The 24,690-nt window shown below is 48.2% G+C and overlaps 10 protein-coding genes and 1 non-coding gene across 11 annotated transcripts; 5 read left to right on the forward strand and 6 right to left on the reverse strand.

The window, feature by feature from the left end:
- Positions 1-379: 379 nt before the first annotated feature.
- On the reverse strand, positions 380-3,225 carry UREG_04405 (geranylgeranyl pyrophosphate synthetase; the record flags this gene model as incomplete). The annotated part of the gene is given in 4 exon segments (XM_002544842.1): positions 380-856; positions 875-1,040; positions 1,161-1,218; positions 1,407-3,225. The coding sequence occupies 4 exon segments, from the start codon at positions 3,223-3,225 to the stop codon at positions 380-382; spliced, it is 2,520 nt and encodes an 839-aa protein (XP_002544888.1).
- Positions 3,226-3,757: 532 nt separating this feature from the next.
- On the forward strand, positions 3,758-3,994 carry UREG_04406 (uncharacterized protein; the record flags this gene model as incomplete). The annotated part of the gene is made up of 1 exon (XM_002544843.1): positions 3,758-3,994. One exon carries the CDS (start codon positions 3,758-3,760, stop codon positions 3,992-3,994), a length of 237 nt encoding a protein of 78 aa, XP_002544889.1.
- A 685-nt stretch (positions 3,995-4,679) lies between these two features.
- UREG_04407 (uncharacterized protein) lies at positions 4,680-6,325 on the reverse strand (the record flags this gene model as incomplete). The annotated part of the gene is made up of 2 exons (XM_002544844.1): positions 4,680-5,734; positions 5,794-6,325. 2 exons carry the CDS (start codon positions 6,323-6,325, stop codon positions 4,680-4,682), a joined length of 1,587 nt encoding a protein of 528 aa, XP_002544890.1.
- Positions 6,326-7,005: 680 nt separating this feature from the next.
- On the reverse strand, positions 7,006-8,679 carry UREG_04408 (uncharacterized protein; the record flags this gene model as incomplete). Its single annotated transcript, XM_002544845.1, has 4 exons — positions 7,006-7,449; positions 7,503-7,646; positions 7,705-8,058; positions 8,116-8,679. The coding sequence occupies 4 exons, from the start codon at positions 8,677-8,679 to the stop codon at positions 7,006-7,008; spliced, it is 1,506 nt and encodes a 501-aa protein (XP_002544891.1).
- A 1,323-nt stretch (positions 8,680-10,002) lies between these two features.
- Positions 10,003-12,199, reverse strand: UREG_04409 (uncharacterized protein; the record flags this gene model as incomplete). Its single annotated transcript, XM_002544846.1, has 6 exons — positions 10,003-10,727; positions 10,789-11,438; positions 11,496-11,634; positions 11,708-11,988; positions 12,054-12,122; positions 12,177-12,199. The coding sequence occupies 6 exons, from the start codon at positions 12,197-12,199 to the stop codon at positions 10,003-10,005; spliced, it is 1,887 nt and encodes a 628-aa protein (XP_002544892.1).
- A 3,231-nt stretch (positions 12,200-15,430) lies between these two features.
- UREG_04410 (uncharacterized protein) lies at positions 15,431-16,590 on the forward strand (the record flags this gene model as incomplete). Its single annotated transcript, XM_002544847.1, has 3 exons — positions 15,431-15,446; positions 15,594-15,914; positions 15,971-16,590. 3 exons carry the CDS (start codon positions 15,431-15,433, stop codon positions 16,588-16,590), a joined length of 957 nt encoding a protein of 318 aa, XP_002544893.1.
- Positions 16,591-16,875: 285 nt separating this feature from the next.
- On the forward strand, positions 16,876-16,960 carry UREG_08011. Its single transcript has one exon. It is a non-coding gene; the product is annotated as a tRNA-Gln (tRNA).
- Positions 16,961-17,266: 306 nt separating this feature from the next.
- On the forward strand, positions 17,267-18,146 carry UREG_04411 (uncharacterized protein; the record flags this gene model as incomplete). The annotated part of the gene is made up of 2 exons (XM_002544848.1): positions 17,267-17,323; positions 17,439-18,146. The coding sequence occupies 2 exons, from the start codon at positions 17,267-17,269 to the stop codon at positions 18,144-18,146; spliced, it is 765 nt and encodes a 254-aa protein (XP_002544894.1).
- Positions 18,147-18,550: 404 nt separating this feature from the next.
- Positions 18,551-19,294, reverse strand: UREG_04412 (uncharacterized protein; the record flags this gene model as incomplete). The annotated part of the gene is made up of 3 exons (XM_002544849.1): positions 18,551-18,670; positions 18,746-18,988; positions 19,046-19,294. The coding sequence occupies 3 exons, from the start codon at positions 19,292-19,294 to the stop codon at positions 18,551-18,553; spliced, it is 612 nt and encodes a 203-aa protein (XP_002544895.1).
- A 1,222-nt stretch (positions 19,295-20,516) lies between these two features.
- Positions 20,517-21,398, reverse strand: UREG_04413 (uncharacterized protein; the record flags this gene model as incomplete). The annotated part of the gene is made up of 3 exons (XM_002544850.1): positions 20,517-20,686; positions 20,722-20,739; positions 21,266-21,398. 3 exons carry the CDS (start codon positions 21,396-21,398, stop codon positions 20,517-20,519), a joined length of 321 nt encoding a protein of 106 aa, XP_002544896.1.
- Positions 21,399-22,676: 1,278 nt separating this feature from the next.
- UREG_04414 (uncharacterized protein) lies at positions 22,677-23,821 on the forward strand (the record flags this gene model as incomplete). The annotated part of the gene is made up of 4 exons (XM_002544851.1): positions 22,677-22,858; positions 22,914-23,430; positions 23,539-23,738; positions 23,794-23,821. 4 exons carry the CDS (start codon positions 22,677-22,679, stop codon positions 23,819-23,821), a joined length of 927 nt encoding a protein of 308 aa, XP_002544897.1.
- Positions 23,822-24,690: the final 869 nt, after the last annotated feature.

Consider the following 24,690-nt stretch of genomic DNA (forward strand, 5'->3'; position numbering starts at 1 on the left):
GCATGAGTTTGATGGCCCAACTGAACAGTCCACCGGTCTTGTTTCCCACCATCTCCAGATATTCTTCTTCGGTTGGACATGCCAGGGTGTCTCTCCAGAACAAATCCATCCCCTGTCCTCTATGCAGGTTCAGCAACTCCGTAGTAAATATGCTGATCGCATCGGGGTTATGGAGCTTCTGAATTTCGTCCAGAGCTAGGAAGTAAATGTAATTTGCGGAGTTGATCGTCTGCGCCGTCCCAAAAATGTTATGCGCAACCGGAACACCTCGCCGCAAAACCGATGAATCTTCAACGTCATCTACGCTACACAGCAAATCCGAACTATTAGCTCCGTTCATTATCGTTACCGGCGAGAGGTGGTCCAAAAGGAATGTGACTCACAGCAACGATGCGGTATGCAGCATTAGAACCACCTTGGTAATGACTGCCAGACTCTCCTCGGGAACATGCAGCCAGCGGTTAAAAGCCGCAATGAGCTGCTTGCGTATATCCTTCCCAGGCTGCTGCACCATATATTCGTAGGGACCCACTAGGATCTTCTCTTTCTCGGAACACCACATGCCGTCAGTATTACTTATTACGATCTTGGTGCAGAGCTTCGACTCGCTCGAGTCGCCCACGCTGGGATATTTGGGTGACAAAATATGAGGATGGCTATTGTAGGTCGGGGAGTCATGCGGCTTTCTGGAGGATGCGATCCATTCTTCTTCGGAGACGGGCTTGAGAACCGTGGTTCGCGTGGAAGGTGGATAGGTAGCTCCGTTCGTGACACCAGTCGAGCTTGTGCGAGGAGGGATCGGGTTTGGCGATGAAAGTGGCTCAGGCATGGCCATGGCCTCTTTCTGGAGAGGTTTCTGGGTGGATCACAAGACCAAATGCTGGGTACTGGATTGCAGCCGAAGCTTCAAGTGCTGGAGCGCAGGTGCAATGTTCTGATGGACGAGGTGCTTTGAGAGCTGCCTGCCGCTCGTGTTGTGTGTGGGGTTCGGTGAAATGCGCCTGCCTGGAGACAGGGACTGCTCCTGGAAGATGGGTTCCCTAAGAATCAAGAATAGCAGCGCTTTGGAAAAAAATACAGGTGGCCCTGATGCTCCTGACTTGGGCAGATGTTGTGAACAGACTCTGGATGAAGCGGAAACAGTCTCACCACTCAATCACATGCCGCACTCGATGATGTCGATGTCTTGAGCTTGGGCCGCGAGGTTTGGCTTGCGGGCTGTTGATTGGTGGGTGATAGCTAGCCTAATGACAAAGCATAGAAATTCGGAACATAGTTACTCCGTACTACTTCGTTAGTCAGCTACTTCTACCCCCTAGATATCACAGTGGTTAAAGGGGAACATCCGAGCAAGCATAGATAGATCATGGAGAACCCGAAATAAAGACCAGCTGCTCTTCAGAGACCCGAACTGTCAGAATCAAAGCCTATCGCATTTTCTTCGTCTGTTGTCACATCCCCATCCTCCTCCCCCTTTTCCCATTTGTCTAAGCCGGCCTTTTGCTTTGCAGATGGCACAAAACGCTTCTCATACGCCGCCCGGATGATCGATCGTGTCTTCCACTTAAATGTCCCCGGGTGGGACACAAGAAAGAGAACTGCGTCAAAGATTGTGGCTCTATTTTTGATCTCACCGTCAAATGCGCCCAGCAGCATCAAATACAAGAGCTTAAACGCCGCATCGCGCGCCGTTGACTTGTTTCCCTCGATTACTCGACAACGCCCGTATTCGCGCTCGTAATCAGCTTTGCAGGATCTCAGCTCATTGAAGATCTCACGGATCGTCTGCCCATTCAGGATATCAACACCGAGAAAGTCGTACGTTTCACACAGGGTGCGATGCTGGGAAAGGTCGGGTGGAAGGCACCGGAAACATTGTCGATAACCCCCTTCGATCCCCTTGAGTGCTTCTGAAAAGAGAGGGATAGGCCCATGGACAAACTCCGTTATACCCGGCTGAGTTGTCGCCCGGAATTTGACAAACGATGCCAGATAGGGTATCCTTGATAGTTCAACGTTGAATCGAACGTCGCCGACCTGTATTGCAGTCATCAGAGGCGCTTTTTTAGCTGCACTATCGATACTCTCTCGCTCTCCAGTTGGTGGCTCTGGGTTGATTCTGTCGTGCCATTTGGAATATAAGTCATCGGGTAGTATCTTTGCTGCCTTTTCTTTCCAAATTATGAGCTTGTCTGCCTGGGCATCATATCTCACAACAGCGTGCCCGCCACAATTTTTAATCTCCCTGAGCATTTTGTGAATGAGGGTGGCCAATTTCGCCAGCTCCGTTTGATTACACTCCTCCCATTTTTTGACTTGAACCGCGACATTTTCGACACTCGGCCTCTGGAACCTACCACCTTGGTGGTAAGCTCGCACCAGTTTAGGGGTTTGCGATATCCAGAGCTGTGGTGCGACCTCTCTCATCTCAATGGTTTTATGAAAGACTCGGGTTTTTATCTCAAGGGTAGACTCAATCGACACGATCTGGCCTTCGCGTTTGATTGTCAGTCCTGTCGCAGTACGAGTGGGCGGTGATAGAGACATCGCCGCCAGCATGCCTGAGAGCCCCTTGTCTTCGGTTTGAAAAGCGTTGGAGGGTTCCGTTGAGGCAGTGTCAACATACCCGTCGGTTTCATGGCGAATGATGAAGGACATATCGCCGAAACGGTATGAGATGATTCTGTGATGGCCAGTGCTATTGCTAACTTGGTTCGTAGTATATTTCTTTTCAAACTCGTGGCCATAGCCCTTAAATTCGTGCGGTCCGATCACTTCCTGGACTGCGGTTTCCACGCGGCAGAATATTGCCGTATCTTTTACGATCTCGATCTTGATAGCAAACGGTTCAAGATGGTTTCTGGAATAAAGCGGATTGATAAATGAGAGCAGCTTACGGATATTGTTTCGGTCCGTCACGACATCGATTGAGGATAGGTTGAATGAGGGATGGGCGATATAGAGTGCGCGAAACAGAGGCTCGAGCGGACTCTCCGGGTGGCGAGCTGCATTTTGAGCGATATAGATAAGCCCCGAATCCTTTTGCAGGCGCTGGGGGGCATTCTGGGGAGTCCAAAGAGGCGGGCTCCCTGGGACGGCAATGGTAGGCGTGGCTGTCTCAATCCAGCTGTAGGAAGCCAGGTGCTTCACATCGGTAATTGAAGCCGGTAAACTATGGTCGTTGAGGTCATCGCGCGAGATTTCTGATATCTTGGTTGGCGTCATGCTTGAAGTCCTCCAGGAAATATGCGTAGTTGTTCTCCGCTGGAAATAAACTGCCTAGGAGCCTGTGGGATTCGAGCCGGAATTGGTTGTTTAAATGCACAGCTTGCACATTGAAGTGAGCAAGGAAACTAGTTCCATCGTCAAGCATGATCATCCATTGATTGCTCACCTGCCGGGCAAGTTTCCCTAGCCATGGTCCAATTATTGATATCCAGCTCCATTGTCTGAATCGGGATTGATCCTGGTTCTGCTGCATTCAAGAGGTATGTAGTAGGCCTCCCGCATTGTATGTCGTAAGCTTCATGCACTGCATGTACATACATATGTTGTAGGCCTCCCGCACTGGGGTCAGAACGCAGCTTCAAGACAAAAGATTGGCCGCTGTGGAATGCCACCATTTCCCCTCCCCGTCGCCCCCGCTCACCCAGCGGCTGCTATAGATAAAAAAGGCCGGCCCGTCGACCGATATTTCTACTTAGCTCCGGCCATGGTTGTCTCAGTAGGCCTCCCGCGCCTGTTTTCATTGTGCGTGATGGCCATGGAGCCGTTTTGGGACCCGGATGAGCCACCAAGTGCCTTTTTCCCTGCTCATCCTGCAGCAACCAGCAACCCCTTGCTGCTGTCGACCTTTTGCCCAGACGATGGTCTTGACCCTCTTTCAGGCTGGAGAGGCGGAAGCCAGCCGCCTTATGCCGACATTTTTGATACGACAGGCTTTGAAGCCAACAATGCCCTCCAGGAGCCCAACTGCGAATACCCAACTCTATAGAGTGGTGCGCCGGATGTGTTTTCGGGTGGCATGGGAGACTTTTCAGCGGGACAGATCGGGAATGCGGTAGTAGTTGGCAGTGAGACAGTCTTGGGAAATCCTGGAGACACCAGTCGCTCAGCTCCTCTTACTGCGGCACGCACGAAATTCGAAGAAGAGGAGATGCCTTCGTACGACACGATTGCTTGTTCGCCAGAAGACGGGCTGTACCACTGCCGAGAGAAAAAATGCAAACGGCGGGCTGGTTTCCAGCAAAAGTGCTTATTTAGGTACATTTTACAACCCCAGTAGCTAAGTTATCATTCTATATTCCTTCGCTGATCGATATCAGGAAGCATATGCGACTCCACGTCAAACCTGTCAAGTGTCCGCGATGTGATTATACGGCGGCAGAACAAAATGATATTCGTCGACATATACAAGTCAATCATAGAGCGTGGGCTGAGGAGAACTGGAAGGTGGTCCGCTTTTCTTGCAAAGTCTGTGATACAACATTCACACGCAAAGATAACCTTCGGAAACATCAAAAAACTACCAAACATCTTGCCTCTAGTGACGGACTGGCGTGCGAATAAGGAAATATGCAATTCAAATGAAGCTCTTTTTGCCGGTTGCATCTCTTGCATGACGTGCCGTAGCGTAAATTTTCGCACTAGTTACAATGTGCCTTGTAGCCTAGTATCACTCACTTAGCCATTCCGCCCAAGTCCACGCAAACGTCGATTGAAACTCCTCCGTCGTCCAAGCTAAGGTCTTCATTAGGATCCTCCAGACATCCGGGTTGATTTTGTATTTCAGCAGCAAATATTTGGCTGTCTGTTGGAGTTGCCTGTTGCCTCGTAGAAGGTGAATCGTCGCTAATGTCTGATAGTTCCGTGTCATTGTCTGAAAACTCGCTTGGGCTTGAGCTAGGGGGCCAGTTCTCTGTAATTGCTGTCCGGGAATCTGGATGCCAGGGGACCATCGATGACTGTCCGAGGATTTGCGAGATGGCAATGCTGCGAACCTCCTCGGTGATCTTGTTTAGGATATCTAGCTGCCGCTTGAATTCTGTATCGTCACCCTCTGTGGATCTTTTCACCAATGGAGGGCCCCATTTAATCCAGACCTTGCGATGAGACTCGGGCACGACCATTCGAGCCGGATGGTATCTGAAGTACAGCTCACAACACAAGCAAGCCGGTTTACTACATGCGATGTAACGATCGTTTCCCACAAAGGATAGCTCCATTTTGTAAAAATGTTCAAGAACCTGCACTTCCGCGTGGACGGTTGGTTTGCAACGCTGATACTGCGTCATAAAATTTTCAAATATGTCGGATTGGGAGTTGATGCTGAGCAGAATTCTTTTAATTTCAGGCCTCTCAGGGTCATTTTCCTTCAGCATCCGGTTGAGAATACCGGATAGGGTGGTGTGTGAGTCAGGTCTCGGTGGAGGCACACAAGGGATGGGCTCGATGGGGCGGACGTTGTACGTCTCAAGTAGCGGGCCCAGATGTCTCGCATCTTCGACAAGCTCCAGAGGTGCCCGGATATGGTGAGCCAGCCGTCCGACATAATGTCTCACCGAAGCAAAAGAAGATCGTCTGCCCTGGGGGCCTACCCTTCGCTCTTCCTCGAGAACTTGCGCCATCAAGCGATCCATATATTCGGATTGCCGGTTAGCGTAGGCAAACTGGCACAGTTCGAAATCGTCCTCATAGCCCAAGATTGAACCCAGCCAGGTTACCAGTCGCCGGGCTAGAGCCACGATCAGTTAGCGCTGAGGACATAACTACATCCAGACACCGCATACAAACCTGGATCTGTATTCAAAGCCTCCAACCTGCGACAGCACTCTTTTGCTTCTCGAAACAACAATTGAGTCTCTTGTCTGACGCGGCTGGCCGCAAATCCAATGCAGAATTTCACAAAATCTGTCGATTGCGACGAATCTAACTCTAGCGATGGGGGTTGATTGGCGATGACCCGCAAGCTGCCCAGGGCGCTTTTGAGAAAGTCAACAATTGCGCCGTTGTGTGCGTTCGAAGCGACCCAAAAGTTGTAGCACGTATCAGAGTCTTCGAGCCCAATTGCAGTGCAAGATTCTCCCCCTTTTCGATAGTCACAGATGTATGAGAGATTCCGCAGAAACTTCCGTCGGCGCGCCCGTTCCGGATTTAGGTCACGGGGAGCAGTTGTGTGGTTCCCATAGGTCTGCCCGAGGACCCTTAAGAGGAATAAAGGTTCGTAAAATCGGCTAAGAAGTTTTTGAGACTTGTCTAGCCTGGGGCGACCGATACGCTCAGACTCGATAGGTAGCTGACGGTTGTAAGCTGCACGACTTGCCATTTTAGGTGAATGGTAGAGCGATGCGCCGCCTCTATAAGGATTTACTAGAAGTGGTAGTTAGGTATTATATCAAGGCTTCATGAGGAAAACTGGCTCAATATTTATGAGCAATAGAACAGGGAACACCGCCCTTTAGTATGCATATGGTAAAGCAATCAATCCTCGAAATACTGCCGGAGGCCGACAATATCAAACCTGCAATGCGGGAGGCCTACTGCAGCTAGACCGGGCAGCCTTGCAGAAAATTGGGCAGCTGCAGTGGTCGTCCAACCAACAATCACTTTGCATTCCGGTAGACATTGGAATGTTGAAGATGTTCAGTTTCCCCAGTCTCCATTAACTAGATTGAGCGCCCCGCAGACGCTACTTTGCTCATAATCAGTCTCTGCACCTTAGTTAGGCTGAGACTCTTCACACGATGCACGCTCTTTTGACTCATTTTCTCAGGGTATTGTAACTGGTTACCAATTGTACACAGGAAAAGGGCGGGGTGGGTCTGAGCCCCCGGTCCGCTTCGTGAGGTACCGATGAATCTGGCTCCGTATAGATGGATCGCTGAACAATAACAGCCGACTCACTATGCGAGAGGAGGACATAAAATTCACTATGACGCACTAGAAAGCAACGGCAATGTGTGTAGACTCTCCGCCATATTGACTGTATCTACCTCGCCTCCTTTATTATACCGCAAGAACACTCTTCCCTCCATCCAAAGTCAATCTGTCTCTGATTTTGACAGGTAGAAATCCAATTCCAAGAAGGTCAAATGCCACCTTACCATTTTCTTGAGTTGTGGTCCCGAGGATAGCACTTGGAGCAAACAAAAGTGCTTCTCCAACTCGGAGGCGTACAATTCGGTTAAAAAGGGACGTGGACTCGTCTATGGTGGCATCGTTTCTCGACGGAGTCTGAGAATCGACAGCCAAATGCTTATTCAGAGCATGCAACCATTCTGGTGAAGTAAACCGGTGGACAATAGTTACGGTGCAGAGATTCAGGAGCGCGGTGGAGATCGTTGGTTCCTGAGTGCAAATGAAAATACGAGCGCCAAGATGACGCTGAAGGCGAATGGCCGAGAGCAAAGTATCCGTGAACATTTGAGACTCAATAGATGCGTTCATGTACTAAAATTTGTCAGAATCGTTTTTGGAAACCAAGGAGATGCCAGCCCTCGTACTTTGTGTGCCTCATCCAAGGCAACAACTCGGCCGACATTTGTATCTTGCTCAAGGAAGATAGCCAGGCAGATGTTAAACAAAGAACATGCTGTTTCCGGCGAAATGCACGGACAAGAAAGGTCAACGATAGTCAAGCAACTGGGCTATATAAAAATCAGTATCCGTATATGCGCAAATAAGTGATCTGGCATGTTTCCTTACCATCAATTCCCAGCTCGAGCCACCTTTCTTCTTCGACTTCTTCGCCTTTCTTGTTTGCGCATGGGGCATGAAGCTTTCTAGCAAACCCAGTCGCTGATTGAGAGGCTCCAGTTGTGTAGGTGTTAGGCCGGATCCTGCAACTAGCCGCTTGAAGCCATAGTAGTCAAATCCAGCTCCACTCTCTTGCTGCAAAATTCGCATATCACGTAGAATTCGCTTGATCGTATGGATGTACAGTGGTACTCGGCCACCCTCCTGGCCAACTGCCATGAGATCCATCATGCGTTTTGTATTGAGGTCTTTTTGGTCGATTTGCAAGGCCTCAACCTGGACGTTGAATCTCGAGTAAGTGCCCTACATTTACAAAGTTAGCATTTATCTACCCATCAGCGGATTGCATTGTACGCTTACACGAATAGTATGAACGTTTGTTGGTGAGCATAGTACTTTCACTTTCACACCGGGATGCGAGGATAGAAACGCGGCCTCACAAGGAGACCCTGATGTGTCACTGATGAACGTGTCGTAGTGGAACACAAGTCCCGTCAAAGGATTTGGGAGCCTTCCAACTCTTGACGGTATCAAGCAATTTTCTAAAAGGCATGACAATGTATGGCTTTTACCAGATCCCTGAGAACCACAGACAAAGGTGCTGGATGGCGGCGTGACGTTGAAAAGTATGCGGGGGTCGTCGCTCAGGTCGGCAAATTTGGGATCTTGGCCCAGTTCCAACGAGTCCAGCGCGTTGCTCTCGCCTGCTAGTAGTCCAAACTGGGGAATTTGCGATGCTACCTGACTGTTCGCAAGCACACAGCTCTTAATTATTGGCGCAAGGGACGCTTCTTCAGTATCTAGAGTCAAACTTGGGGATTTCAACAAACTCAAATGAAATCGCAGTGTCTCGCAGTCGAAAATTTCCTCTTCAGGGCTGACAGCACGCTGCGTCGCAGCCAACGAACCGTTGATGGTAGGCATGTCTTCAATATAAGATTGAAATGGTATCAATTCATGGGTCAGATGAAATAAAATGCTATCACTCTCAAAGGTTGGGAAGAGATTTCTTATACATTCCTTAGAAGCCACTAGGAACAACAATCTGGAACTTGCCTGGGTACTGGGCACCCCCGAGTTGGATCACTTATATGCAGTGTATTCCGTATATGCAACTGATATTCGCGGAGATCTGTCATCTGCACACTCTGGAATGATTGATCACAACCATATCATTGACGTGTTTCTTTGGGCGTTGTCTAACTGTTGTTGTTCAATTCCTCCATTCGAGATGTACGTTGTAGGCCTCCGGCATAGTACATGGTAGGCCTCCCACATTGGAGCCAAAACGCCATGTAAATCATCTCCTGCATGAGGGCGGCCTCTGAGGCAGCAAGGTCCGTACGTTCACCCAACCTTCGGAGGAATGAGGTTGATAATCGTGGCAAGAAACTGGAAAACGCTTGATGGCTCCAAAGGGATGGCCGAGGTGTAATAGCTACAGCTAGGGGACCGGTGGACGCTGCTGGTGGTCCTCGTCCATCATCTGCCTAGCCGGAGACCGCGAGATAGCTATATCGGCACCATGGCATCCCAAAAAGGCCTGCGGCTTCATTATCAGGCACGTCATCTCGCAGAGAAACGGCGTGTGACTCTGCTGGCTAGAGTACGCTCAAAGGCGGGGTCGTCGAGGGAGGGCCGGATTATGAGAACTGGGCGCGTTTTCATTGATATTATGACGCCGCATATAAATGCTGGACATCTAGGAAAAGTGAGAAGGGCGCAAGGACTTACTGACCACGGGTGGGAGTGGGATAATTTCTATTTCCTTTCAGCATCGAAGCAATAACAACTCGATAGGTTGAATTCTAGGGCCGGATCAATCTTGATCCGAAGCAGGTTTTCCCATCCGTTCTTGCTGAGGTCAACGTCGCCGGATTTGTAAAGTCATACAGTTCCGTTTCCTTAACTGCTGTTTATATCTGTGAGGATGGTTGAGTTTCATGGGATCTACGATAACCTGATCTGGACAGGGGAATAGGAGAGAACGAGGATTCGACTCAGCGCGCGTCTTAAGACTTTCGTTGATAGAAACTAATTAACATGAAAAAGTAGGGTATACTAATATAATCTTAAAAGTTGACAGCGCTTTGGAAGATAGACATATGAAGCGAACTAGGCAGGCATTTGAAATCAGGAAATGTGACTGTTATCGATCTAGAGAGCGCAGACTTCGATACTCCCAATTTTCCCAGACATGTATGTGCCAAAGCTCAATCGATATCCCACGTTGATGAGAAACTCCATTCAGGCCTTAGACACTCCTACACGCTGGTCGGCGCGCAGTTCGACATGGGCAGGAGCGTCCAAGTGATACAGCTCGGGGCAGACGGCGTGCTTTCGCATCAAGACATATCTCTTGAACCACCATGGAAGCACCTTCGTAAGTTGGTACTTTGCGTGCGTGCGGGTTGGGACGGCGAAAACATAGTCAAGCTCTTCAAGGGTGCGTTGCTTGGTCTCAGGAAGGAAGAGGAAGATGAGGACAAATGCTACAAGGTTCAGTCCAGCATAAAAGCCGAATGCACCGGTTGGCGTGAAAGCACGGATTAACCGTTTGAAGGTAAGCGCAAGTACGGCGGCCCAGAAGTTGTTCGTCGCCACAGCCCAGGACATACCCATCTCACGGTGGGAGAGTGGGAAGACCTCGGCAGAGTAAGTAAACGGAACAGGACCTTCACCTGGAGAATAAAAGGCAGCGAAGAGGTAAATGAAGAAAGCGATGAGGCCAAGGTGAGCTTTGTTGTCTTCTGGAATGAAGAAACACATTCCCGCGGCCAGCAAGGTCCAAAACATTTGAGGGAATGTGAAGAGAAGCAGGCCTCGACGACCGAAAGTATCGATGGTCCACACCGCGGGCCAGGCGAAGATGAAATTAACTAATCCAAATCCAAAAGAAGCAAGGAGAGCTTCGATATTGCTGGCGCCGGCTTTTTCGAAGATGGACGCAGAATAGAAAGCAATGATGTTGACTATTAAAACAGGCGACCGATTAGAGCTCCGTCTTCAGAGTTCGAGATGGGAATAACTTACTTCCACACATTTGTTGGGCAATCATGACGATGCCTGAAGCTTGAGTCGCACGTCGGTTGCGCGGAATAGTGAACAACTCAATGAACCTTGTGACAAGGTTGTTCGTCTTTGCGAGGCCGGATTCCTCGAGGAGGACTTCTTCGTGAACAAGCTGGGCGTGAATATAGTAAAGGTCTCTGGCTGCTTGGACGGGTGTGTTGCGGAGTTTGAGCAGTGATCTGTAGGCCTTGGTGTACTTGCCCTTTTTGAGGAGCCAACGAGGGGATTCAGGGCAGAAATAGATACCCAGAACAAGCGGGACAGCCGGGATAAAAGCAGAGCCCAGCTGCAGTCGCCAAGTGATTGCACCAACGTTGACGACGGCCAAATTCGCACATGTTCCCAAGAAAATACCGAAGGCAGTCCAGACTTGCCATGACATGACAAGACCACCACGCACATTGGCAGGCGTATTCTCTGCGGAGAAGACTGGCACGGTAACTTCCTTTAGGCCCATGCCGATACCAAGCATGATACGGCAAACGACTAATTGCGGCCAGGTTTGTGTCACTGCAGCTCCGATGGGCGCGAGAAGACTGAAAATTGCAGCGATGAAGATGGTACCTCTGCGGCCCAAAAGCTCGTTGATGGGATCAGAAAGCCAACCAGCGCTGAAAAATCGCACTATTAGACTTACTTTTGTCTGATTTAGTGGATGATGCACTTACAAAAGAGCAATGGTAATGTAGGGCATCGCGTTGACGAATCCTACGATCCACGCGTTTCTGTCGCAAAGTGCTGGGTCGGCGCATTTTGAGTCAGGAATACCGAACTCAACTGGAAAAGAAAGGTTGGCACCATTGGAACCTGTTGCGTATCTATCAGCACATGGGCGCCAAGGGACGAGGCTTTTTGCCCTTGGAGTTGATAAACAACAGACCTGTCTGATCCCATCCTTGAATGGCGGCAGCGATAGAGTTGAGGAGGATGGTATAATACAGAGGCCATGGGAGTCTCCATCGATGGGTAACCTCACTCCGAAGCGCCTCCCTGTCAGCGTCATCGAGCTCGGGGATATTCTCAAAATCGGCCGGATTTTGGGCTATCAAAGCGCCTTTGCGAAGAAGCGGCAAAATTTCCGTCAGGTTCTTTTGGTTGGCGAAATCTTCCACATCCTGGAGGAGCTGGTCCTTGGGGATATCAGACAACGGGTTCCGAATCCTGCACATGCAATCGTTAAGTTAAACCCATGAATCGTTCGGATATATATTGGGTCGTCAACGCACTCTCCAGTAACATTATGGGACATCGCCGCGACGCTCTCTCGGCGATCAAAGGCACTAACAGAATCATGGCTGTTGGGTCGGTTAGCTTTTCGACTGTCCACGAAGAACTCGAGGGATACACACCGAATAGCTTCCTTGTCCGCCATGGCTAAAGCTTGGGCTGGTGATTGCTGTGAGCCGCAATGGAGAAAGGAAGAGGAAACGCGACAGCCACGCAATCAACGACAACCAAAGCAGATGGCAAGCTCTGGGGAAGAATGAGACGAACGAAAGAAGATCAACAAGTTGGGGAAGCTGTATATTAAGTATCAAAGTATGGGGCACAGCAGCCTTTTTCCCGCACTGACCCCTGTCTGCGATGTCGAGACACTTTTTTTAAGACGCGGTTGGCAGTGTCAAAGAGGGGTGGGACGGTTAGCACGAGACAACTCAACCATGGGATGTGGCTGGTCCGCGAATTGAGGAGGAGGAGAAGAAGAAGAAGAATTATAACCACGCTGCGTTTAATATCTTCCTCCTAACCATAGGCCAGGGCCCCTTGCTATACCATAGAGGTTCTTGGTCAACTAGTTACGCAGCTGCCCCTGTGCAGGATTTCACTCCTCTCTGCCGTGAAAATTTCTACATCCGTTTTCAAATTGCATCAAGGTCCCACGACAGGCCGTCGCCCATTGCTTGCTTCTCGTCTTGGGAGCTTAACCAATATGTGACTTTCGGTGTGGCGGCCTGTGGCTCTCGCCAAGGCACAGGGGTTCAAGGCAGACTGGCTGCTTTGCTGTCCGTGTTGTCGCGCTCTTTGGCGTGATTTTCATGGTGGCTGCATGGAGGCGTCTTTTTGTTTGGCCGCTTCCGGGAACTGCAGGAAAGTGGTGCTGTACGGAGGGATACGGTAACTTACGATATCGAGCTTGCCCTGCACGGATCAGCCCGACTGATCGCTCTCCCCACATTGTCAACTCGATGGCTGGCGAAGCTCAGGCTGCGGCTCCAAAGATGATGATTTCGCCTTACCAATTGCGCGAGGGCAGATCCCTTGAAGGCCATCAGTCATATGAGACAGAAGAAACAGCCTTGGAAGCGTTGCCTGGTGTTCCGGATATAGTCTCGAGAATGATCAAGACCAGAAACAAAGTCAACTTTCTCAACTTGAGTTTCTTTTTGCTGGCATTAAGCTTCTGTTATTGGCTATTTGAAGGTAAACTCCTCAGTCCCAATTGGCTCTGTTTTTTGCGTTCTTTCACCAGAATGGCGAGTTTCTCACATGCAGTTTGCTGTTTGGATGTCTGTATGTAGTTATCCTGGTTGCAGACTCGGAAAGGATTGGCGTGACCACTGCCAAAGAATAAGCTACACGCTAGTAAATTACGCTCCACTTCTTTGTTTCTCGGGAGGATCTGCCAACCGGTTTCAGTCTCAAAGAGAATCGGGACAGTCCAAAAAAAAAACACCAAGAAGAAGCAAAAGAATATCCCTCAGCCAGGCGGGTTCCTTTTTTGGAATGGAAAATTCGAATAGTTTTCTATGGGGCTTGTTGGAAGGGACTTGGAATCCAAAACTGCTTGTTGGTGGTGAGCTCGTGACCCCGGAATAATCTTAGCCTCACGGGCCACCTCCTCATACTTGGCTGTTCGGCAAGGCCGTCAGACTACAACTCCCAAGAGGTAGGGGTTCGGCTCTACTTGTTATATTTCAAATAGTCAAATAGTAATGGGTTCCGTCATGGGCGTGTACGGAGAAGATACGTGCAAACTTCAAAGAGACCCCGAGCAGGGTTTGTCTGTGTCTTGATCTGCTCGTCTATTCTTGTCCCTTCTTTGTATGGTGGCTTGCAGTAGCGCTAATGGTGCAGCGTGGGAGCCTTTTTCTCTTCTACGGAGTAGAGAGATAATAAAAGACCTGGTTTCTGCAACCGCGCTGGGTTGTCCAGGATGGGTTGCCGCGCATCTTGAGATTTCACTCCGAGAGCGTCATCCATGGAAAAACGCCTAACATGCTAGTTGGCCCGCCTAGAGGGGGTGAAGACCGTATAGCGCCCTGTGGAGAACACGGGCAATGATGGCAGGAGTGCTTGAAGTATGTATGACGCTTTTTTGCCTGCGGTAAGGCTGTTTCCAGGGTGGATGTTCGGCGCCAGTGACTATGCACGCGACAAGGAACGCAAAGTAACACGGCCATTATGGCAGGACATCATTTGAATTGCTTATCAGTTATAGGCCCATAAGTTCCGGACACAGCATTCTTGCTTGTTGATACGAGCTTGGAGGCTGAGTTATCTTATCAACACAGCTTCAGTATCGGTACTCCTTTTATTACCATTTGTAGATGCTGACAGATGAATATGCATTCACCAGGGCTTTTCGCCCATTATTGAGCCCAAGTAACCTTGCTCTGTTATCGGACCCTGATGGGTTACAACAAGTTGTGAATGATACATGTACAAGAATTTACTTGCTTTGAGAATGCACCCTGGTTTCCAGGCCCACTCTTTTTCCCGCGATCCAGCCTTTATTGACGCCCAGGATCCCGCGTGGAGCCCCAGAATTCTCCAGATCTTTCTTTTTGATGGATCAGAGGCTGATTCGACGGATCAATCAGGACAGGGTATGGAGTACTCCGTACGGAGTGGATTTTATTGAAAATCCCGCAAAAACTCATCAGAAAGTTAACGGGTTTGGGCACTGAGGCAGGAATATGTTCCAGGCATCTTCCAGAAATTTCTCGAACGGCAGAGTTTTAAGTTGTCCCCGGCTTGTGTTGTTTTCTTTGTTCATGAGCTTCGGTCATTCGCATTGAAAAGGTCGTCGAGATGGCCCAGGTCGCGTTCAATAAGATCCACATCAGGTTTCGAGAAGCGACTTTTGAATGCGCTATGGATGCCAAAGGGGCACGGAGACTCTAGAGGCAGGAAATAATGCCTTTGTTGGACGATAACCACGAGGCTCAATGTCATATGTATGCAGGTTGATGGTTTCAGATCGGGTCCTTGAGCAAGAACTTAAAAATGACCAAATTTGGCACACGACAAAATTCCCTATCCGGTTGACAATTGCACTCGAGATTGAGCCCGGCATAGTGGATAGGAGTGTGAACGACGCGAAAAAATCACTCTTCATCCTCCCACTGAAATAATACAATTTGTGACCAACATGTCCGCCGTAAAATGACCTGTCAATAGCCAAAGCATGTTGAACCAATTTGATCTCAAATTAGCCGTTCACCACCTTTCTGAGGAACAGTGCCTTTGTTATGGGAGTAGCCAGGAAGGTTTCACAAATTGCCTTGCATCTAAGTTGTACTTTGCACTCGCATCCTTGGAAAAAAGAATTTCATCACTAAAAATGACGGAAGATCCCGAAGATGCTTAATAAGCAGTTGCCATGACAGCCGTTCGAGGTATTGACATCTGCCCGTTTCGGGTAACAAGCTGGAGCGTTGAATTAAACCCGCGATCGTGTTTCACAGGTTGATGCCTTTCCCATTCTTTTCTCTGTCAATCTTATCGTGTACATTTATTATTTTTGTCGGGAAATAGATTTACAGCGTACAAATCAACACTGTTTTCTGCGGAAAGCCGGCTTTCGATGGAGGCCCTTTTGGCGCATTCGTTCGACTATTTATCATCGTACGACCAAACTAAGATCCGGAAAGGATTGCGCCAAGTTGAAGGCCTGCTTGCGCAGATATGTTTGTCTAAATCCAACAAATTAGCAGTGGAAAAGCGACGGTCAGGCTGCCCGGAAGGCACACCTGCTTCTACTAAATCGCTGAGTGAACTCTGCGACGACCCGGCGTTTAGAGAATTTTATAAGCTGCAGGATGGGTTTTCAGTGGAATGGTCCGTTTATTTCATGTCTCATATTTGTTTTTACTTGCCCAAACGAGCTCAGAACCCTGACTTGTGTCGCTATCGGGAATAGTTGCATTGCGGTTAATCTCGTGCCTGGAACACCTCCTTGGACGCGGGAGCAATGGTGCGAATGACCTCCTTATCATCGCTGCCTTGGATTCGATACAAGGCGTCCTCCTCCTCCACCCGCCATCTCGCTCTTTATTTGCAAGGGAAATCTACATGAACCTCCTTCTAGACCTCCTCGAACCCGCCAACTGCCCCGCTATCCAGTCATCGACTCTCCTCACCCTCGTCACGGCCTTGCTCGATAACCCGGAGAATACAAGGACTTTCGAGGAGCTCGATGGCCTCTTGACTATCACATCTCTATTTAAATTACGCTCCACATCGCGTGAGGTAAAATTGAAACTGGTCGAATTCCTATACTTCTACCTTATGCCTGAAACACCGTCGATTCTACCGAGCGCGATAAATGCCGGCTTTCTGGGTCCCCAGAGAAGCCCTAGCAAGCTGGGAGGGCAGTTGCCCAGGAGTTCAAGCGGCGGTACAGATCCCGGGCACGAGGGTTCGGCCGACACGAAGTCCACAGAGGAAAAGCAGGCATTGTTGGGGAAGTATCTAAGCAACGTTGAAGATCTTGTCGAGGATTTAAAAGAGACCGCGCCGTTTGGTGGATCAGTCTATTAAATTGGCTTATTTTCGGTGTAATTTGCTGGGACAGAATACTTTGGGTCATTAAACGGTTGCTTGCGATTGTTGGTTTATATCCTTTGGTGTTTCGAGTTTTGTCTGGTGGAGTCCGGGAATTGAGTGTATGATATGCTTTGATATGTCTTTCTGGAAAAGTTTGGTTCGGTTGATGAAGAAGTCAGTTACCAATGGCATGGAAGCGTTTAGAGAACAATGCAAGATTCTCTGCCGCGATATGGAATGATGCTAAGAGATTCTATCATCATGTCCGAGTTACTAAGCGGTTCTATGGTGTAGCGGTTAGCATAATGGATTCTGATCCCATCGGAATATTCCATCGACCCCGGTTCGATTCCGGGTAGGACCTTCAGTTCAATATTCATTTTTTGATCAATCGTTTAGCTCTCCTTGAGAAAGATGAAGGAATCTTCATGTTCTTTTTTGATTTCCCCGCTACTGCTGACAAAACGATCCTTTCCCACAAGGTTGACCGAAACGTGATAGGAACTGAGTCGCAACAGTTCGTCGGCGAAACCATGACTCACAGTCAAATGATCACCGTCGATGAAGTCGTATATATAACGGGACTATGGAGTATCCTCGAGGCCATGGCTTTACAACCCTGAAACGATTCATTTGACCGAATACTCTGAGATAATAACTAGTCGTAAACATGACTTCTCTGGCTGCTGATTCTTCCTTACCCCCATCGCCGTCCCCGACTAGAGAAGTTAGATATCTAAACACAATTGATGCCTACGATCAATGGGCAGAGGTAGCTTAATGCCTCCCTTCCCTCCCGCTCCGGTTCCGCAACCTTTCGCTAATAATCTGTTCTCATATAGGTCTATGACACAGATGGAAACTTTTTGCAGCGCCTCGACACGCTAGAGCTGCAGACTCTGATACCATTTTTCCTATCTCAAATCTACTGCTCTCAACCCCCGCCGAAAATTGTCGATTTGGGATGCGGAACGGGGAGAAATACAATATCCCTTCTTCGTACTGGGCCAAAGAATTTGAACGTTCTGGGGTTGGAACCGTCGAATAAGATGTTGGCCATTGCTCGAAAGAAGATCGCGGAATACTTCGCAGAGATGACCGCAATCGAGCCCGCCGAGGCTGGGAATAGGGTATGTTTTGAGGAGTATAATCTGCTTACTGAACCCCGTCCGCCATTAGCGGCACGTGGTGTTGATGCTGTTATTTCGACCTTGGTCTTGGAACATGTGCCCGTGGAAGCTTTTTTCAAGGCGGTTGCGGCCATGTTGAAGTCTTCGGGGGTTCTGATGTTGACGAATATGCATCCTGAGATGGGGGAGATAAGCCAGGCTGGATTTGTGCATCCAGAGACCGGTGTTAAGATCCGGCCAACTAGCTATGCACACACTGTAAAAGGGACTTTAGAAGAGGCTAATGCGGCTGGGTTTGAACTGATCGGTAGTCTTAAGGAAACTAAGATCGACGAAGAATTGGCTGAAAAGTTGGGGCCGCGGGCGAGAAAATGGATAGGTGTGTATGTTTGGTTTGGAGGATGCTTCAGAAAGAAATGAAGTGCGGATTAGAAACCATTGACCAGATATCATACACAAGTCCCTGTTAGGCCTTTTTCCCTCGATATATCGTACAAAACTGTGCATTCAAGTTGTCTATAGCAAATCATCTATGGGACTCGTAGAAACGCCGTTTCGAAGAACCTAAAAGTATGTTTCTAGCAGTCGATCTCGATGTTGGACGAGGTTGCCGGATTTTTCTAGGTGCATTTTTAGGGGGTTGTGTTTCCACCCTAGTTTTTCATCCAGTATCAAATGTGTATACGCGAAGACGCTCGCGTCGAATAAACCGGGCTCCTTTCCATCGAAGAAATATGTATTGCTTCCAAGCAGTACAGAAAGAGATTTAAACGCACTTTTCGCTTCTGCCATCAGAGCATCGACGTCGATATAGGGCGAAAACTTCAGAAGCTCATTTCTAGCTGCACTTTGTAATTCTCCAGAGATGGCAATCCGTACGAACAAGTTCGTTGTCGAGGGATTGACGTAAAATTTGCGCGCGATAGCGTCGAAATTCGAATTATCTAGATATATCGTGTAAAGCTGGTGCGTCCAAGCGTTAGAAATGCAACTGAACAATTTGGGCAACTCAGTCTCACCCAAGCATTACGTAGACGGTGATCCAGAAGCGAAGAATAGGCATCGAAGCGCATATCTCGTGTTTCCTCCTTTCCATGACCCAATTGCCCATCCACCCATCGTTTCAGCTGGTTCGATGGTACAGGGTTGACCGTGTCATTCGATTCGGCGGCAGGGAGGAGGAAAGGGAGCGAGCCTGTTAGAGACGCATGGTTGTTTGAAGGAACAATTTGATATTTTATTCCACGGAAATTTAGGTACGCCTAGGTGATCCTTTAGTGGTTGACTAATGAAGCAGGAGTAGCAAAATGAGCACCCACCTGCCACTTCAGACACTGGGGATTATGTGAGGGCGCAGATTGTTTGGAGCCCTGTAGGCTTGAAAACATATATAGACGAGGTTCATCATGGCTCGACGGCGATCGAGAAGGTATTTCATTGGGCGGATATGTGACAAGTGGAAATCTGTCAAACACGCGCTTTATAGGCGCGGGGACCGAGGGAATCCATGAGCTGGCGCGTGGAGGAGACTCTGGCAATGGATTCACATCATCTTTTGCTTCAGACATTGTTGATCATAGGTATTTGATTATATTAACTCAATTGGAACAAGGGCTCCATTTTGGGCAAGGCACTTATCGCAATCGCGACTACGGTGTCCGGATGATGGTTTGGGGAAATATTTTGCCGGTGGTCACCGCCAAACCACCAATCCTTACAGTGGCACCAAGCAATCTGAATGCACTGTCTAACCTCCATTCCGTACGAAGTCCCCCGTCCAGGGATTTCGCCTATTTCCTATATGCGCATCTCCCTGTTCTTCTTATAAAGAAAGTATTGAAGTGGGCAAATTGTGGGACGGCACTCTCCCATAACATACATGCCTCAGTAGGGGTGGTAGTGATGTGACAGTAGAGAGATCAATTGTATGCTCATCAACAAGAAACCCAACAACCAAATTTCATATTATAGGGTCAGACATGAGATAATAGAGAGTGCTCTTGATCATGTACAGCAGACAAATCTCTTCATACTAGCTATATAGCAATAATATATGAACAAGCAACATCTTCATACTGAAAGATCAGAACAGTAAGAAAAATTAATTAAATAAAAGAAATAATAAATAGTACGGAGTAACCACACTGTCAGGATTCGGAATCATGATTTTCCGGTATTCACTGTCAGCTGGATAGAAAGCACGAGTCTTGGAGCGCTAATGATGCTTCCAACCAGACCTTTCATCTTTCAGCTACCCTTACCCCTTTCCATGACTTTCAGTCATTCCCAATTTATTTGCTGCGTGGCCCTTCCAAAGTCTTCATGCAAGAGTTCTCTTGTAGATTGTCTTGTCGACAACTTGATTTGCACCCCTTCACTCTCTGAAACGGAGTTTTGAGGTGCGGCGGGCGGTTTGCCTACGCAACCTTCGCCCCATGAAAGACAATTCCTCTGAAACTGACGCCAACGTCTTGTAGCAATTTTTGAGGTGCGGCGGGCGGTTTGCCTACGCAACCTTCGCCCCATGAAAGACAATTCCTCTGAAACTGACGCCAACGTCTTGTAGCAATTTGCCTGTCGTCCTGTTGTTGTTGAGATTGAAATTGCGGGGATGACCCGAGGATCTGATGCTACGGAGATGATCCCAACAAACTGTGGCTCGGTCGGAAAGATAGCTTGCGTTACCCTTTCTGGCTTGCGAGTTGCCAACCGGTAATGGTTGCGGAGCGCATCAGGTGTCAGAGAAGGAGCTCGGACCGACCTCAATGATTATGTCATCCGATTATGTCATCAACATTGGCGGAGGTTAACAGCCCGATTGACGAGCTCTGCCGGCTGGTCGAGATCTCCGAATGCCACGTCAAGGGCTAGAAGGCTGACGAAGAGCCGTGCGGTTGCTTCGCCGGCTGAAAATCTGCGTGGCCTCCTCACCTCGTCCTCGAGGCCAGCAACTTTTTGATCTTTATTGTACCGTGATAATCTTCTAGGCGCTTACTATCCTTATAGGCGTACCCTATTTATTAGACTACATCCTTATTGATATCAAGATGCTACAATGGCTGCAGAAAACAAACTGATACACTCCCTCTTAAGGTGATTTAAAACTCTTCCTGCTCAGGCATGCCTTGCTGATCTTGTGTGTAGCGTGCAGCGTAGTGGATTGTGTTCTGATCTCAAAATCTTCACAGCTGGCAAAAGCTTCAAGGTCCATCGATGTATTATTTGTCCTAGGTCTACCTTCTTTACTGCTGCCTGTGGAGGAAATTTTAAGGTGGGGATATCCTCTTGTTCCAAGTAACATCACTTTCTAAATCCTCATAGGAGGCGGTTTCTAGAGAGATCATTCTCAATGATGACCATCCATTGGTTGTTGAAAAGATGATTGACTATCTATACTCTGGATTATGACGATGGCTCCGATGCAGAACCTCCAAAGCAACCGCAAGAAGATTCCGAAAATTTTACAGAACCAGAAGAAGTGGAATCACCGTCATGGCTAAATGTTCAAGTGTACGCCATTGGTGAGAAGTATGGCGTACCTGATCTAAAAGACATTGCTCGAAGGAAGTTTGAGCACACCATCACGGAAAACTGGCGGGATGCTGTATTTTGCACAGTCGCCCGTTCTGTGTATGAATCGACGGGCGACATCGACCGTGGACTCCGGGACATTGTTACTAGGGTTTCATGTCAGAATGTCGGTATTTTGACGTCGCAGCAAGCCTTTCAGGATCTTATAGAAGCGCTTCCTGCCTTCGCAGTTGACCTATTGCGCAAGTCTTGGGAGCAGGAGCATAGTTGGTCTTCTTTTGGAGAGTGAGTAGCAAGACAATTCAACTCTTATATAGCATTATCAGCCAACTGTTTTAGGGCTGCCCGCACTTATCAGTGTGAAGCATGTGCTAGGGAATTTGATGAGTTCACCTCCCGTGATAGTCATTACGAGAAAGTACATTGTAGATGCTGGATTTGTGGGAAATCTTTTGGCAGTTTTATGGCAAACCGCCAACACAACCTCGATTGCCATCGGTATTGCCGAAGCTGTGGGAAATTTCTTAAACAGTCTCGAGGACATCGATGCAGAGGTTCCTAAAGCTGGTGGAATTAGATTTCTTTAGCAGCTGCTGTTCTTTTATGCTCTTTTCTTATAGTACTTTGACGCTAATTCCAAATACCCCAAACAGAGAATGAAAAATGCAGCTTGAAAAAGAGGAAGGATGTCTTTCATCAAGGAAGAAACACTCTTGCGGGCCTAAACTGGGTTGCGGCCCCGATTCCGGAATTTCATAAGTCCGATTTACCTGAGTTCCATGCACGAAAACGGAGAAAATTAAATCTATTCGGCGGTCAGCACATTAACAGACACATGCTGCAGGTAAGCCTCGTCGCTCATCGATTTCCGGGTGTTGATCATGGCAACAACATTCCTTGGTTCTACCTTCTTTTCTGCTTCCCCCGGGAAAGCCCTCTTTACTTGCCCTTCCCCCTTTGCATCTCCTTTATACAGTTTGAAAGAGATGGCTTCCGCCGGGTGTCAAGAATGATTTCTCGCATGCACCGAAATGTACAGTCTTGGGGTTAAAAGGCTGGCTAGGCGAGCTTTAGACTTGGAAGCTCAGAGAGTTGTTTGTTGTGCCCTACGTCGGCCATTCTTTAGGCCATTATACCCATAAAGAGCTGTCAAAGAAGATGACCTTGTCGAACCTTGAGGCCTCTTTCTACCTTTGTCAAGTTCGACTAAACCTTGTTCCCCTGCTAACAAAACCGCCGAGGCAATAGCTCTCCTTTGTTTCTAGTGCCTTGAGGGTCTGGAGGGGGGTTTTTTCATACGTCTCCCTTGTCCGAGGATATATAACTGGTGGGATATCTCCTGTCATATTGCAGTGGCTAATACTTTGAACCCAGACAATCTGACCGTGACTTTCCGCCAGTATAGAAATCATCATCAGAATGGAAAACAGCAGTGGGTGCTTTGACTCACCCACTGGGTATATAAAATCTCTGGTTGAGCAATTCAGATCTACCGGCACCCTTCCTCCAGGCATCGATAGAGAGGATATACTGTCTATTGATATAGATCCCCATCAGTGGTACAGGCTAGAGACTGAGCTTGGCCTAGGGGAAACTGATAAGTAAGTAATCTTTAGCATGTCTCTCAGATCTTGCTTGGTGACACATGTTTTATAGGTTTCCAAAGTTCTTTTATGACCCATTAGTCTCGCGGCTGAGCGTGGAGTGGATGGCGCTGCCACTCCATGAACTTGTTGTTGAGATATTCTCCAGTGGATTGTATGATGCCACTCGTCATATCAAGTCAAAATGCAGCATCCGAACCAATGAACAATTTCAACAGCATAAGGATAACAACTATGTCACCACACTCAAAGCCCCCGATCTAGCCCTGTTATCAGGAAAAAAAGTCCTCATCCTGGAGGTCGGTTTTTCCCAAACATATGAGCAACTGGTTGATACTGCAAAGTTCTGGCTTGAAGGAAGTCTAGATGTGACAAGAGTGGTTATTGTAAAGATTACAGAACCTAAATACTCTTGCCCTCTCAAGAATGCTGGAATTTCAATGCTACAATCTCTTGGTTTCCCAACAGATGACTGGGATATAGAAAGCCAGTTTTGCCTTGAGAGTGGTTTTGGTCCTGTTACACTGGGGACCACCAAATGGGTTGGTGAAATAAATATGTTTCTTGAGGTATGGAAGTACAGCAGGCAGACCAGGAGCGCAGAGAGACATGGATCTAGAATTGTAAGCCTTGTTATTACTACAGAGAAATCCTTTGGTCTAACCTGATGTATTTAGCATGTCTGTGAAGCCACACCACCCACGCTCCCACTCTCACTTAGCGACTTTCTCGAAGTTGATGCGGATGACAATAGAAATATTGTGATAGACTGGGAGGAGTTTCATGGGAAGCTAAAGGAAGACTTGCTCAAGACAGCTATCTTGAGATATCAAGACATGTTAGACCGATGTTATGGAAGGGAGGAGAATGTCTGCAGGTAAAGACTCTTTGTCTACAATCTTAACTAATGCTTGTCTAACTTGGTGTTTTAGGGTTAAAGAGACACCCTCAAGAGAGTGAGGCACCAAGAAGAAGCCCACATAGACTCGAGGTCCTATGATGCTACTTTTTGCTTCGAGAAGCGGCGGTGGAAGATGTGGGAACATTCTGCCCACAAGCGCTGTCACCCAAAGAGGTTGCAGGCTGAATAGAAGTGGGTAAAAGAAAGAAGTCTTCCTCATAATGAGTGATAAAGCTTTGTAGTAAGAACGTTTAGTGCTTGATAACAATAGAAATAAAGAAGTAATTGGAAAGTTATAATCACGAGCAATGTAGATGGCATGAAGCGAAGCGCAAAGCATGTATTTAACAGTGGTATGAAATTAATCATCCCAGACAGAGAGCTCCAGATAATCATGTCAGTGGAAAACGTAGGTGTATGCAGGTTTCCCCACTACAGTCAGAAGAAAACTCGACCTGATCTAGCTGATCGCTGACATCAGATGAAGACATTGATTAGATAAGATGCCTTAGCGTGGCCGGGAAGCTTCTATTCCCGGCCTAGCGTCCAGGAATTTCTCGGGCTCCCATTGGCCACGGCTGCCAACAGCTCCACCAACCTTGCCCTCGTCCCTGAGAGCCAATTGCACGCCTTGAAAGGGTTCAGGGCATCTCAAAAGCAACAGCCATCATTGCTGTAAAAGTACGAGAGGCATCTCCTTGGTCAGTTGCGGAATTTGATTACCCGGGGTTTGCCTTGTCAGAGCATTCGGTGCTGTTATCCGCGGGCAGCAACGACTGATTCAAGACCCGTTGATTTTTGAACACACTCCCTTTGAAGCTTCTCTGCCCCTCGGCTGACCCTGGGATCCATTTCCTGTGCGTTTGCAGGCTATCATTTACAGCCTGATATTCAAAGAGAATACATAGTCATAACAGCCTGCTCCGTG

Source organism: Uncinocarpus reesii, genomic scaffold (genome assembly GCF_000003515.1).
Source record: "Uncinocarpus reesii 1704 scaffold_2 genomic scaffold, whole genome shotgun sequence".
Taxonomy (NCBI): domain Eukaryota; kingdom Fungi; phylum Ascomycota; class Eurotiomycetes; order Onygenales; family Onygenaceae; genus Uncinocarpus; species Uncinocarpus reesii.